The following is a 14,849-nucleotide window of genomic DNA, read 5'->3' on the forward strand; positions in this document are numbered from 1 at the left end:
AGCTTCTTGTTTACTCTTTTATAGACAGGTTGGTCTTTTTTAATTTGCAGGATTTAGGCCGGAAATAAACACTGAGGCTCAATAAAATACTTCTTATAAATATCATTTGATTACAGATTATTTCTGGATTTAAAGTATCGTTGTTTAACTTTTCTTTAAAAACCGAGTTTAAATCCTGTTGACCCACTCTGACCGTGATCAGCTGAACGGTGTCTCTGTCATTCGTACGTCTGTTCTCACACTAGTAACTTTGAGAAGTACGTAACGCTTTACGGCACTAAGTCACACAGCAGCAACTATTTCACTGATTCTGGTGAAACTGGATCATATTTTATGGAGGAAATGTTTTCTGGTTTTCCCTCTGATGTCCTCCGGCTGCTCCGCCTCAACTCTCTGTGATTTACAGAGTTTATGATGGACAGTGAAGTAAAACTGCTGCAGCTGTAACTGCTGTAGCTCATGTTAGCTCGTCTATTAGCTGCTGTTGCTCATGTTAGCTCAGTCTGTTAGCTGCTGTTAGCTCATGTAGCTCAGTCTGTTAGCTGCTTTAGCTCAGTTTGTAGCTAATGTTAGTCCAGTCTGTTAGTAATGTTAGCTCAGTTGTTGCTACTGTTAGCTCATGTTAGTCAGTCTGTTAGCTGTTGTTAGTCACTGTTAGCTCAGTTTGATAGCTGTTGTTAGCTCATGTTAGCTCAGTCTGTTAGCTGCTGTTAGCTCATGTTAGCTCAGTTTGTTAGCTAATGTTAGCTCAGTCTGTCAGCTAATGTTAGCTCAGTTTGTTAGCTACTGTTAGCTAATGTTAGCTCAGTCTGTTAGCTGCTGTTAGCTCATGTTAGCTCAGTCTGTTAGCTGCTGTTAGCTAATGTTAGCTCAGTTTGTTAGCTAATGTTAGCTCAGGTTGTTAGCTACTGTTAGCTTATATTAGCTCAGTTTGTTAGCTAATGTTAGCTCAGGTTGTTAGCTACTGTTAGCTTTTATTAGCTCAGTTTGTTAGCTAATGTTAGCTCAGTTTGTTAGCTCATGTTAGCTACTGTTAGATCAGTTTGATAGCTGTTGTTAGCTAATGTTAGCTCAGTTTGTTAGCTAATGTTAGCTCAGTTTGTTAGCTGCTGTTAGCTAATGTTAGCTCAGTTTGTTAGCTAATGTTAGCTCAGTTTGTTAGTTGTTGTTAGCTAATGTTAGCCCAGTTTGTTAGCTGCTGTTAGCTCAGTTTGTTAGCTCATGTTAGCTCAGTTTGTTAGCTCATGTTAGCTACTGTTAGATCAGTTTGATAGCTGTTGTTAGCTAATCTTAGCTCAGTTTGTTAGCTGCTGTTAGCTGCTGTTAGCTCAGTTTGTTAGCTAATGTTAGCTCAGTTTGTTAGTTGTTGTTAGCTAATGTTAGCCCAGTTTGTTAGCTGCTGTTAGCTCAGTTTGTTAGCTGCTGTTAGCTCAGTTTGTTAGCTAATGTTAGCTCAGTTTGTTAGTTGTTGTTAGCTAATGTTAGCCCAGTTTGTTAGCTGCTGTTAGCTCAGTTTGTTAGCTGCTGTTAGCTCAGTTTGTTAGCTAATGTTAGCTCAGTTTGTTAGTTGTTGTTAGCTAATGTTAGCCCAGTTTGTTAGCTGCTGTTAGCTCAGTTTGTTAGCTCATGTTAGTTCAGTTTGTTAGCTGCTGTTAGCTAATGTTAGCTCAGGTTGTTAGCTGCTGAGTTCGTGTTTGTACTCGGAGTTTTGGACTGGTTTTCGCCAGTGTCATGTCAGAACCGGAGCTGGGAAAGTGGGTAATGTAATAATAATGAACTTCAGAGGACATAATGTGTCATTTGTATCTGTTTTAATGCATTTCATGTATGCAGGTGTAAAGTGCTTTGAATTGCCTTGTTGGAAGATTTTAAACATCAACTTGCCTTTGTGTATTTGTGTGCTCATGTAAGTCTTTGTTGTTTTCGCTATAAAACTTTTTGTAATTCTGGATTTTGTCTTGTTGTTGTTGGACGTTCTCCTGCCGATAATTTTACTCGTTGTGTTCAGTATTCTTTAATGTGACACTTCCACGGTGTCACTCTAAATATAACCTCACCGCATCTTGTGCTTAATCCGTGATCCATCCTCATGATGAGCAACAGGTTCGTGTGACTCCACCACCGCATGCCCATGTAAAGGAAGGAGGCCTCACACCAAGGGCAGTGGTGAGGTATAAAAAGGGACAGTACAACAGGTTTGAAATCAAGAGGGGAAGTCAACGACTGTGCAGGACTATTCACTTGTAAACACAGCGGTGCCGTGCGCGGGTGAGTTTGATGGATTCTGGATTCACGTCATGAAATAATTAAAATGCTGATGGTGTTTTTTTTTGTCTTTGATTCAGGAGAAAATGAGCACAGATGGGGAAATGGCGATCTTCGGGCCGGCTGCCCAGTTCCTCCGCAAGTCGGAGAAGGAGAGGATCGAAGCTCAGGCTCGCCCGTTCGACGGCAAGAAGGCGTGCTTCGTCAGCGACGAGAAAGAGCTGTACGTGAAGGCCGAGATCCAGGACAAGGCGGACGGCAAAGCCACTGTCAGGACTGTGGATGATAGAGTGGGTGGACTGAAGGCTTCTGCTGATAAACTGACTTTTTATTGGACACTGAACGCAGAGAGTGAATATGATTGAGTTATATGGGATGTCTGAGCAGGTCTTTATATTCAAGGGTGATGTGGGAGGATTTTACACAGCTTCAGGGTGTCTGTCTGCTAAACCTGCAATAAAATCTGCTGAATTTGATTAGTCTGGCTTTCAACAGAGACTTAAAGTCTCCCCTGAAGCTCTGAATTAGCATTTTTAAACTTAATAAAGACATTCACAGGGTCACATTTGTGAAAACGACATTCTTTGAGCATCATATTCTGTTTTTATGACATTTATGTTTCTGTTTTCCAGACTTTAACCATCAGGGAGGACCAAGTGTTTCCCATGAACCCTCCAAAGTTTGATAAGATCGAGGACATGGTGATGATGACGCACCTCCACGAGCCTGCAGTGTTGTTCAACCTCAAGGAACGATACGCGGCGTGGATGATCTACGTGAGTCCCTCAGTTCTCAGTCGTCCAGGTCATCTTTCTTCAAGAAGGGTTCAGTCTGAGGCAGCTGGACTTGGTTGTTAGATCCATGAAGACGTTTCACCTCTCGTCCAAGAGTCTTCTTCAGTTCTGACTGACTGGTGGGAGATCCGAGTATTTAGTCTAGGCGGGATCGCAGATGAGGCCATTCGCATTAAGGACAGGTAGAACAGGTGGTTTGAAAGAGGATTGAAGGAAGCTATTTATGTTAAAGCAGAGAAACCATCCATTGGCCTCATGTGACTCAAAACGACCATCGTCCACAACAAACCTCAGGTGACATTGACGACTCTGACAGACTCTGACCCCAAAAAGTTTGGACAATCAACAAAAGACTGAAAGTTATTGAACGCTGAGAAAACACAGCATTGGATCATTCCACAGGTAAACAGGTTCATTGGTAACAGGTGAGAGTATTACGACTGGCTCGGTCGTTCACAAACAAGTAAGGAAGTGAGGTTCAACACAAACAGTCCAAAAGTTTAGGAATGGTTTGGGAGCGAGTTGCTGCCCCAAGTATCTCTGGGTCTTGTTCATGAATGAAGTGTAAGATTGGGCCGATGGGTTGGCGCCAGTGGAAGTGGAAGGAAATGGAGGGATTCATATTTCAGTCTGGAAAGAACCGTCAGACCAACCAACATTAAAAATGTTTCTTTTTTCCCTGCAGACCTACTCCGGGCTCTTCTGTGTCACCGTGAATCCCTACAAATGGCTTCCGGTCTACAACCCCGAGGTGGTCCGGGCTTACAGAGGGAAGAAGAGGATGGAGGTTCCCCCTCACATCTTCGCCCTGTCTGATAACGCCTACCAGTTCATGCTCACCGGTATGTTAGCAACCCTCAATCAATGCAAGTGAATCATTACAACGTTTTCTCACCATGTGTCGTCTTTTACGTCCTCAGATCGTGAGAATCAGTCTATACTCATCACGTAAGTTCAGCTCAGACTTTATGCATATGTATATATTAACAGATGATGGACAAATAAAACAAATGTTTTTGTTTTTAAGCGGAGAATCCGGTGCAGGCAAGACTGTCAACACCAAACGTGTCATTCAGTACTTCGCGACAATCGCGGTGTCTGCTGACAAGAAGAAGGAGATGAACAGTAAAATGAAGGTGCGTTCAGGACGGACTTTGACAGACGTTCTTTCGGGGAGTGTCAGATTTACATGTTTGCTTTTCATCAGGGGACTCTGGAGGATCAAATCATCCAGGCCAACCCTCTGCTGGAAGCTTTCGGGAACGCCAAGACGATGAGGAACGACAACTCCTCTCGCTTTGTGAGTCAACCTGAGAGACTTTGTTTTGATTTCATAAAGATTTCTAAGATGTTGTTTGTTTTGTTGAACAGGGCAAATTTATTCGAATACACTTTGGCACGACTGGAAAACTGGCGTCTGCAGATATCGAAACATGTAAGTTTATACTTATATTTTGCAGCACAGAGTATCGACACATTATGTTGATGTCAAGTTAGTTTCACCTTTTCTTTGTTTAAAGATCTGCTGGAGAAGTCAAGAGTGACATTTCAGCTGACGGCTGAGAGGAGTTATCATATTTTTTATCAGCTTACTTGCAACAAGAAGCCTGAACTCATTGGTAATCTGATTAAAGCTTGTTGTTACTTCATCATCTCTGAGTCAGACGTTCATACAAAGAGGTTTCAGCTTCATTTCTTCCCCTGCAGATCTGCTCCTCATCACCACCAACCCCTACGACTTCGCCTTCATCAGTCAGGGGGAAATCAGCGTCAAAAGCATAAATGACGCAGAGGAGTTAATGGCGACAGATGTGAGTTGACTCAAAGCGCACAAAGCTCGTTCTGTCCTCTCTGCTGCTTTAGAGTTTTCCCCTTTATATGACACAGGAAGCCTTCGATATTCTGGGTTTCACCGCCGAAGAGAAAGTGTCCATCTACAAGCTGACTGGAGCTGTGATGCATTATGGGAACATGAAGTTCAAGCAGAAGCAGCGGGAGGAGCAGGCGGAGCCAGATGGCACCGAGGGTGAGGGTCATCCATCACCAGAAAACATTTCCTCCATAAAATATGATCCAGTTTCACCAAAATCAGGGAAATAGTTGGTGGAGTGTGACTTAGTTACATAGTGGGAGAACAGACCTGATTACAGGTCAGTGTAGCATCAACATGATGAAGTTTTTATGTTTTATTGCAGAAGCTGATAAAGCAGCGTATCTGATGGGCCTGAACTCTGCAGATCTGCTGAAAGCTCTGTGTTATCCCAGAGTAAAGGTTGGAAATGAGTACGTCACCAAAGGACAAAATGTGCAGCAGGTAAGACGACGGCAAAACGTCACCAAAGGAGCCGCGGTAGTTATCGACTGTGCTGTTATCTTCACATACTTACAGTTCATACACTGTACGCGACACAGCTTTGCACATACACGGCTCTGCAGGCAAGTCGGCGACAATTAACACGCTAACGTCAGGTCATGCTTTCAAAATAAAGCCTGCAGAGAAATATTATTACTTGTTTAAATGGTGGCAGTTTGGTTCAGTTTGGGCACAAAAACTACTTGGTCAGGTCTGTGTTTCGTTTTCATTCAATCAATCATTCCCATTGAATCCAAAAAATCTAAAAATGTCTCCATCGACAAAGCGTTTTATTCTGTGTTGTTCTGTGTTGAATCAAACTCTGTTTAAAAAGCTACAAATGTCACGTTTGGTTTCGAACTAATGAGGAAATTGTGTTTATTACAATGAAAACAACTTGTGATTCTTACTTTCTTTCTATTTCAAGATAGAGCATCGACTGAGTAGGAAAAAAAATGTTCAGTTCAAATGTGAACTGGTCAAGAGGGTTAACGTAACACAACGAACCCCAAAGCAGCTCAACTTAAGAAGACGTCAACATCCTAACAGTCTTGGGTTCATCCAAACGGTCACATGACTTTATCAGCACATTACATATAATAAACACAAAGCTACATTTCTTTCTTTACAGGTGTACAACTCTATCGGTGCCCTCGCCAAATCCGTCTACGAGAAGATGTTTTTGTGGATGGTCGCGCGAATTAACCAGCAGCTGGACACGAAACAACCCAGGCAACATTTCATTGGCGTTCTTGACATCGCTGGTTTCGAGATCTTCGATGTTAGTGTTCAAAATCTTTGTATTGTGATTTTATTTTCACCGAATGAATGTTTATTCAGATGTGAGCTAATGATTTGTCTTCAGTACAACAGCATGGAGCAACTCTGCATCAACTTCACCAACGAGAAGCTGCAACAGTTTTTCAACCACCACATGTTTGTGTTGGAGCAAGAGGAGTACAAGAAGGAGGGGATTGATTGGGAGTTCATCGACTTCGGCATGGACCTGGCAGCTTGCATTGAGCTCATTGAAAAGGTGTGTGATTTAAAATGTTAACCAAAACAGTGTTTTAACTATGTTATTAACAAGAACAATTTGCCTCCTAGCCAATGGGAATCTTCTCCATCCTCGAGGAAGAGTGCATGTTCCCAAAATCAACTGACACCTCTTTCAAGAACAAACTGTACGACCAACATCTCGGGAAGAACAACTGCTTCCTGAAGCCAAAAACAGTCAAAGGAAAACCCGAGGCTCACTTCACTCTGATGCACTACGCCGGCACCGTGGACTACAACATCAGCGGCTGGCTGGAGAAGAACAAAGACCCGCTGAGCGAGTCTGTGGTGCAACTTTACCAGAAGTCGTCGGTCAAAATACTGGCCATGCTGTATGCGAGGTTTTCTGGATCCGATGGTGAGTTCGGTTGTTTAAACATTTCTGAATATCAGCCATCCACCATCTAGTAGTTAACTCCATATCATCGTCTATCACCAAGCTGCTGGGCGTGTGTCTGTTTGTGAATGTAATCTCTGTGAAACAATCAAAGAATAACTTCTCCTTTATCGAGTCCAGCGCTCCTCCTCCTCATTCACCGTCTATGTCACTCAGCCACTGGATGCATACCATGAAATAAACAAAGCCAGAACACGGCAGGTGGCGTATCAGAGTTTAGATAGTCTCGGTCTCAGAGACATTTCAGGCTGACTGTGGAGGTTTGACCAGTCTCAGCGTCTGATTTAGCGGCCGTCGTGATTTTTTTTTTATCCAGCTCAGCTGCAACGTTTTTTTGGACACCCCTGCAACCAAAACAGACGACTCCCACTGAAATGAATGGAAAAACCTGCGTTTTTGCCACAGCATCATGAAACCACATGGAGCTGAACATATGGAGAAATATTGTACATATAACATTTAAATTATCTTGAGACACGAGTGTCATTGTTGGTTTTAAATGTGTCATTAATGCAGAGGCCGCTGCAGGAGGGACGAAAAAAGGATCCAAGAAGAAGGGAGCGTCTTTCCAAACAGTGTCAGCGTTGTTCAGGGTAAGATGCTCACAGAAGCTGCACAAACCTTTTCTGAATTGGTATTTGCGTCAGAGTTACAACATAATTTTTCTTGCAGGAGAATCTTGGGAAGCTAATGACGAATCTGAGAACAACTCATCCTCACTTTGTTCGGTGCTTGATCCCAAATGAGACTAAAACACCAGGTAGATTTGTTTAATAATTATTACACACATATATATCATATCTATATATATATATATTATTATATATATATATGTGTGTGTGTACTACAAAACAGCACTCATACATCTAATTAACATCATAGGTGTTATGGAAAACCACCTGGTTATCCATCAGCTGCGCTGTAACGGCGTGCTGGAGGGCATCCGGATCTGTAGGAAAGGATTTCCAAGCAGAATCCTCTATGGAGACTTCAAGCAGAGGTGAATAAATCTACATATTTGAATATTTTATAATGTTTGGTCCCATACTCAACATAATCTGTTATTACTTCTACAGATACAGGATTCTTAATCCCAGTGCTGTTCCAGAGGGGCAGTTCATGGACAACAAAAAAGCTGCCGAGAAGCTGCTGGGCTCGATCGACGTGGATCACACTCAGTACAAGTTTGGACACACTAAGGTTTTTATTTATGACTGCTTCAGTGGTATTCAGAGTTAATGAGCTGCATTGATAAATAATTAGCTCTCATCTAATTTCAGGTGTTTTTTAAAGCCGGTCTGCTCGGAGCTCTGGAGGAAATGAGAGACGAGCGGTTAGCCCAAGTTGTGACGTCCACTCAGGCTCTGTGTCGCGCCTACCTCGTTCGACTGGAGTACCAGAAGATGGTGGCCAGAAAGTAAACACATTCACTGCTTTAAAGATGCAGCTTTACATGTCAAGTCTGATGCATCTGGACCAGATCTTTGATCCATCGAGAGGCTGACACTCATCCAAGTTTTTACTTTGACAGGGAGGCGATCTACACCATCCAGTATAACTTCCGCTCCTTCATGAATGTGAAACACTGGCCTTGGATGAAGCTCTATTTTAAGCTCAAACCTCTCCTGAAGAGCGCTGAAGCTGAGAAGGAAATGGCCCAAATGAAGGTGGATTTCACAAAGCTCAAAGAAGATTTGGCCAAATCAGAAAACCGGCGGTGGGAACTCGAAGAGAAAATGGTCTCCATTGTCCAAGAGAAGAATGATCTTGTCCTCCAAGTCCAGACAGTAAGTCATACCAAACAAACAAATTCGTAATTATTTCTGTTGGTTTATCTCTAATATTTCTGCACAAACTCGACATCAGGAGGCAGACAACCTCCTGGATGCAGAGGAGAAATGTGAAGGCCTCATCAAAAGCAAGATCCAGCTGGAAGCCAAGCTGAAGGAGGTGTCAGAGAGGCTGGAAGATGAGGAGGACGTCAACGCTGAGCTGACCGCTAAGAAGAGGAAGTTCGAGGACGAGTGCTCCGAACTGAAGAGGGACATCGACGACCTGGAGCTCACCTTAGCCAAAGTGGAGAAGGAGAAACACGCCGTCGAAAACAAGGTAAGAACATGCAGATTGATGTTATATCATAATGTTTAAGGAGGAGTTACCACATCGGTTCTTAATCATGACTTTAGGTGAAAAACCTGACGGAGGAAATCATGAGCCAAGATGAAAACATCACCAAACTGTCAAAGGAGAAGCGAGCGCTGCAGGAGGCTCATCAGCAAGCGCTGGACGATCTGCAGTCAGAGGAGGAGAAAATCAACGTTCTGACCAAAGCCAAAGCCAAACTCGAGCAGCAGGTGGACGAGGTGAGTCCCTGTACATGCAAGGACAGGCTGAAAAGCTTTAACATACGATGTCGTTAAGATTTAATTTGCATGATTTTAGCTGGAAGGTTCACTGGAACACGAGAAGAAGGTCCGTATGGATCTGGAGAGAGCCAAGAGGAAGCTGGAGGGTGACCTGAAACTCGCTCACGAGTCCATCATGGATCTGGAGAACGAGAAGCAGCAGCTTGATGAAAAGCTGAGAAAGTAAGTTGAAAGAGACAGACGTTTATCTTGTTATCATGGCTCCTGTCAGTTGGTGGGATATATTAGGGTGAAAGTTTTGTCCTCAGAGTTGATGTTAGAAGCATCAGGAGTTTGTGCAGTTTTCTGATAACAGCTTCACTTCACTTTACAGGAAAGACTTTGAGTTTTCCGAACTGCAGACGAAGATAGAAGATGAACAAGCTCTTGGTGTTCAGCTCCAGAAGAAGATAAAAGAGCTCCAGGTGAAGAATTCAATCTGGTTTAAGGTGATAGACATCACAGAGCCGAACAACTTCAACTCTTCATCATTTCAATCTCTCATCATCAGGCCCGAAGCGAGGAGCTCGAGGAGGAAATCGAGACTGAGCGCTCGGCTCGAGCTAAAGTAGAGAAGCAGAGGTCCGACCTGTCCAGGGAGCTGGAGGAGCTCACGGAGAGGCTGGAGGAGACCGGCGGAGCCACCGCCGCTCAGGCCGAGATGAACAAGAAGTGGGAAGCTGAGTTCCTCAAACTCCGCCGGGAGCTGGAGGAGTGCTCGCTGCAGCATGACGCCACGTCCGCCGCTCTGCGCAAGAAACACGCCGACAGTGTGGCTGAACTGGGAGAACAGCTGGATAACATCCAGAGGGTGAGGCAGAAACTGGAGAAGGACAAGAGCGAGCTACGCCTGGAGTTGGACGACTTGGCGAGCAACATGGAAACGATGGCCAAAGCAAAGGTTGGTGACCAGAGTCGTGATTTTTCTGTTCAGTTCAATGTAAAGACCTAACAAGGACGTCTTTTCTCTTTTCGAATGCCAAGATTAACCTAGAGAAAACGTGCCGTTCACTCGAAGATCAACTGAACGAGGTGAAAACCAAAGAGGAAGAGCATCAGAGGCAAATAAACGACCTTACAAGTCAGAGAGCTCGGCTGCAGACAGAAAACGGTGAGAAATATTCAATCATATCTGAGTAATCAAGCCTGCCGTCACGCACTCTCATGGACGAGGCAGCTCTAATTTTGTTTTTTACGCTCATCGTGCAGCTGAAATGTCTCGCCAGCTTGAAGAAAAAGAGTCCTTCATGTCACAGCTAACTCGAGGAAAACAAGCTTTTATTCAGCAGATCGAGGAGCTGAAAAGACTTCACGAGGAGGAGGTTAAGGTAAAAGACAAAAAGGACGAGCACGATGAACTCGTTATTGGTTTAAGATCTAACTGTTGTATAATAACATCAATCCTGGTTCTGTGATTTCTCTGAAGGCTAAAAACGCTCTGGCTCACGCTTTGCATTCAGCTCGACACGACTGCGAGCTGCTCAGAGATCAGTACGAGGAGGAACAGGAGGCCAAAGCCGATCTGCACCGCTGCCTTTCCAAAGCCAACAGCGAGGTGGCTCAGTGGAGAACCAAGTACGAGACCGACGCCATCCAACGAACCGAAGAGCTCGAGGAGGCGAAGTAAGACGAACTCGCTCCACCGGTTTAAAACAGGATCTGTTCCTTTGAGATCTTGATAGTGTGTGTTGTCTCGCAGGAAGAAGCTGGCGCTGCGTCTGCAGGATTCAGAAGAAGCCGTGGAGGCTGTTAACTCCAAGTGCTCCTCTCTGGAAAAGACAAAACAGCGGCTGCAAGGAGAGGTGGAGGACCTAATGATGGATGTCGAGAGGTCGAATGCTGCTGCAGCTGCCTTAGACAAGAAGCAGAGAAATTTCGACAAGGTTTTGGATCTTGAGACGTCCTAAAACGTCGTTTAATGCACTGTAATGTGATAATGATCACACGGATGTTCAGCTGTTATATATCTTCCTGCAGGTTTTGGCTGAGTGGAAGCAGAAACATGAGGAAGGCCAGGCAGAGCTGGAGTCGGCCATAAAAGAGGTTCGTTGTTTGGGCACTGAGAACTTCAAGATGAAGAACGCCTTTGAAGAATGCCTGGAACAACTGGAGACGCTCAAACGGGAAAATAAAAACCTCCAACGTAAGTCGACTTTCTGCATTAATGCTACATGTGTGCTTAAAGCAGAGGAATGACAGAAACGTGTTTCCTTCTCCAGAGGAGATCATAGATCTGACTGAGCAGCTGGGAGAGATGGGAAAAAACATCCATGAGCTCGAAAAATCAAAGAAACAGGCGGAGCAGGAGAAGCTGGAGGCCCAGACTGCCCTGGAGGAGGCAGAGGTAAGAAGACGACAAACTTGTCATATATTTAAACATCTCTGGTCAGTGTGACAGCATTTCACATCTGTACTCAGGCCTCCATGGAGTATGAAGAGTCCAAGATCCTGCGAGTCCAGCTGGAGCTGAATCAGCTGAAGTCTGAGGTGGACAAGAAGATAGCCGAGAAGGACGAAGAGATCGATCAGCTGAAGAGAAACAGCCAACGAATCATCGACACGATGCAAAGTAATCTGGACACCGAAGTCCGGAGCAGGAACGACGCTTTGAGAGTGAAGAAGAAGATGGAGGGAGACCTGAACGAGATGGAGATCCAGCTGAGCCACGCTAACCGGCAGGCGGCCGAGTCCCAGAAACAACTCAGGAACATTCAGGTTCAGCTGAAGGTGAGACACAAATCAAAGAGAGACAGGTGAAGACTGTAGATGTTTGCTTCAACACTGTTTTTATCCTACCGTACAGGAAGTTCAGATTCACCTGGACGACGCTCTGAGGAACAACGAGGACATGAAGGAGCAGGTTTCCGTGACCGAGCGCAGGAGTAACCTCATGCAGGCTGAGATGGAGGAGATCCGAGCGGCTCTGGAGCAAACCGAGAGGAGCCGCAAGCTGGTGGAGCAGGAGCTGCTGGACGCCAGCGAGAGAGTACAGCTGCTTCACTCACAGGTGCAAACCTACCTGAGTTTTAGCATCTTTCAGCTCATTGTTTTGGTTTTAACACCCACAAATTCACTGGTTTAGCTCTCTAAAAAATCCAAACTACAGCACCAAACTGCAGACATATAGCTCAGCTTTTAGCAGCTAAAAGGCCAGCTCTTTCCTTCAGGAGATGGCGGAGACCAAAAATGGAGCCAAAAAAAAAAACTGAATACTGGACCTATATTCATCAGGTGGCCAGAAACACACCACCAAATGAAAGTTTTTGCTGGATTTGTAAATAAGGAATTGTTTACAGCGTGACCTAGTATCATGCCGAAGGGCAAAGGAGTCCTTCTGTTGTTGTAGCCACACAGAATGGAGGACTTTCCTCAATTTTGAAGAAGCTGTCCTCTCCGGCTCTGTACCTATCTGTTGTGTCGATATTGTGCTTTCCTCTCTGCTCTGTATCTAAAGGAGAAGAAGTCAGTGTCCCCATAACAATCTAAGATTTAACACTATCCTTACAGTGATCTCAAGACTTATAAGGACCCTGTGTTACCCCATATGTGGCAGGCATGAATAGAAAATTTAGGAGGATAGAGCAGCTCTCACTCCCTTGACACAATAGATAGGTACAATGTACAAGTCTTTACAGAGCCAGATAACAATGTTAACGAGTGAAGAAGGAGCTGTAAATCATCTGTTGTATAGCTAATTAATAAATGTATAAAACATTTGTTGACCTTTGAAGTCATAGTTTAACATTACGTCGTCATGTCTTACAGAACACCAGCCTACTCAACAGTCGGAAGAAGTTGGAGGCTGATCTCTCTCACATTCAGGGCGAGATGGACGATAGTGTTCAAGCGGCCAAGAACGCTGAAGAGAAAGCCAAGAAGGCCATCACTGATGTAAGTTTCATTCTCACCTGCCCAGACAACAATCCAGTCACTTACACTGTATTACACTTTTCAGGCTGCCATGATGGCCGAGGAGCTGAAGAAAGAGCAGGACACCAGCGCTCACCTGGAGAGGATGAAGAAGAACCTGGAGGTGACGGTGAAAGACCTGCAGCAGCGTCTGGACGAGGCCGAGAACCTGGCCATGAAGGGTGGGAAGAAGCAACTCCAAAAACTGGAAGGAAGGGTAACGTACTGTACTTTGGACACCATCAAAAAACATCTTCAACCTCCTGTGGTACAAACACTAACACAGCAGTTAGTGAGGATGACCAGATGTTGTTTGCAGGTTCGAGAGTTGGAGAATGAGCTCGAAGCAGAACAGAGACATGGATCAGATACTGTGAAAGGTGCTCGCAAACTCGAGCGCAGGATTAAGGAGCTCACCTATCAGGTACACTCTGCAACACTTGTTGTTCAATTTCATGCAAAAGTTTGTGTGAAGTGTTTAATCAAAGTATTTGTTTCAATAAATATCAGTCCGAAGAGGACAAGAAGAACATGATGAGGCTTCAGGAGCTGGTGGACAAATTCCAGATGAAAGTCAAACTGTACAAGAGGCAGGCTGAAGAAGCTGTGAGTGACTTCGTGTGTGAATCCTGAAATGAAAAGCTTTAAATTTGGAGATTTTTATTCTTCGGTTATTTGACGTCTGGCAGGAGGAGCAAGCCAACGCTCATCTGACGAAGCTGAGGAAGGTTCAGCACGAGCTGGAGGAGGCTGAAGAGCAAGCCGACGTCGCCGAGTCCCAGATCAATAAGATGAAAGTCAAGAGTCGTGACATGGGGAAGGTGAGCCGGGCCGCTTCTGACAACATTAAGTCTAATTTATATTGATTGGATGAACATTAATGTCTTCGTCATTTCCTCATTTACAGGCCAAAGACGAGTAGCGAGGAGTCTTCGGCTGCCATGAAGACTTTAAAGTCTGCTGTGTCTCGACGTACTAAAGGAATAATATGTAACTTATTCACTGTTTTCAGTTATATATTGTGTGAAATACTATTATTGAAAACAGGTGAATCAAATATTTTCTTCATGCTACCTCTGTTTGCATTGTGTTAGTGGATCTATGTTACCTTAAGTCCAATAAAAACAATACAATGTATTAATGCAGAGATTTATTACCGTACTTTTTATTATTATTATTATTATTATGGAGGAAACACTGATTTGTAGCCGTTTAATAAAATGTGATCAGGACAAATTAACTAAACAAACATTTTATTCCAGTTAAAACTAAAAACAAACTGTGAAATGTGGTGACAGACACTGAGATAAACATGCTCCTGCTGTTGGACCGGGGGCATCAGTTCATTGAGCTTTACATGGACACAAAACACAGAAACTTAGTGAACACACGAACAAATAAACAATACAAGGGAGTCTTTAAACCATTTGAGAGATAAACAAACAAACATAAACAGTGACGACGTTTAAAGAATAATGAACGATTTAAAGTTCGGGCTAGTTTCACTAACTCACACGTCAAGAAGCCAAAATACTCGTAGATGCTTTATGGAGGATTTGTTGATTACAAAGGTAACTGATGTAAACAGTGAGGCTGTGAAACTAACAGATAAACTCTCAATAAAACATTAATGTTTTACATAATGGGTGTATGTAGCATATTTAGTATTT

General features: G+C 43.9%; 1 protein-coding gene across 1 annotated transcript; it reads left to right on the top strand.

Moving 5' to 3' along the window:
- Window positions 1-1,922: 1,922 nt before the first annotated feature.
- LOC104933994 (myosin-4) lies at window positions 1,923-14,810 on the top strand. Its single transcript, XM_019260461.2, has 40 exons — window positions 1,923-2,268; window positions 2,346-2,555; window positions 2,898-3,041; window positions 3,745-3,901; window positions 3,980-4,007; window positions 4,087-4,195; window positions 4,267-4,359; window positions 4,431-4,494; window positions 4,580-4,678; window positions 4,767-4,870; window positions 4,947-5,085; window positions 5,255-5,373; window positions 6,044-6,193; window positions 6,278-6,448; window positions 6,520-6,826; window positions 7,382-7,458; window positions 7,538-7,625; window positions 7,748-7,865; window positions 7,942-8,065; window positions 8,146-8,282; window positions 8,397-8,652; window positions 8,732-8,974; window positions 9,052-9,228; window positions 9,308-9,453; window positions 9,605-9,695; window positions 9,782-10,171; window positions 10,255-10,381; window positions 10,480-10,598; window positions 10,697-10,893; window positions 10,970-11,153; window positions 11,248-11,413; window positions 11,490-11,614; window positions 11,689-11,997; window positions 12,074-12,277; window positions 13,036-13,161; window positions 13,226-13,396; window positions 13,499-13,603; window positions 13,690-13,785; window positions 13,869-14,000; window positions 14,087-14,810. Exons 2-40 carry the CDS (start codon window positions 2,352-2,354, stop codon window positions 14,099-14,101), a joined length of 5,811 nt encoding a protein of 1,936 aa, XP_019116006.1. The 5' UTR covers window positions 1,923-2,268; window positions 2,346-2,351; the 3' UTR covers window positions 14,102-14,810.
- The last annotated feature ends 39 nt before the right edge of the window (window positions 14,811-14,849 follow it).

The sequence above is a fragment of the Larimichthys crocea genome, chromosome XII (genome assembly GCF_000972845.2).
Source record: "Larimichthys crocea isolate SSNF chromosome XII, L_crocea_2.0, whole genome shotgun sequence".
Lineage (NCBI taxonomy): Eukaryota > Metazoa > Chordata > Actinopteri > Sciaenidae > Larimichthys > Larimichthys crocea.

Bases quoted from the DNA above. Each gene is read 5' to 3' on its own strand.
- LOC104933994 (XM_019260461.2), top strand. From the start codon at position 2,352: ATGAGCACAGATGGGGAAATGGCGATCTTCGGGCCGGCTGCCCAGTTC. The intron at 3,042-3,744 runs GTGAGTCCCTCA...TTTTCCCTGCAG, and splicing joins ACGCGGCGTGGATGATCTAC to ACCTACTCCGGGCTCTTCTG. The intron at 13,786-13,868 runs GTGAGTGACTTC...GACGTCTGGCAG, and splicing joins AGAGGCAGGCTGAAGAAGCT to GAGGAGCAAGCCAACGCTCA.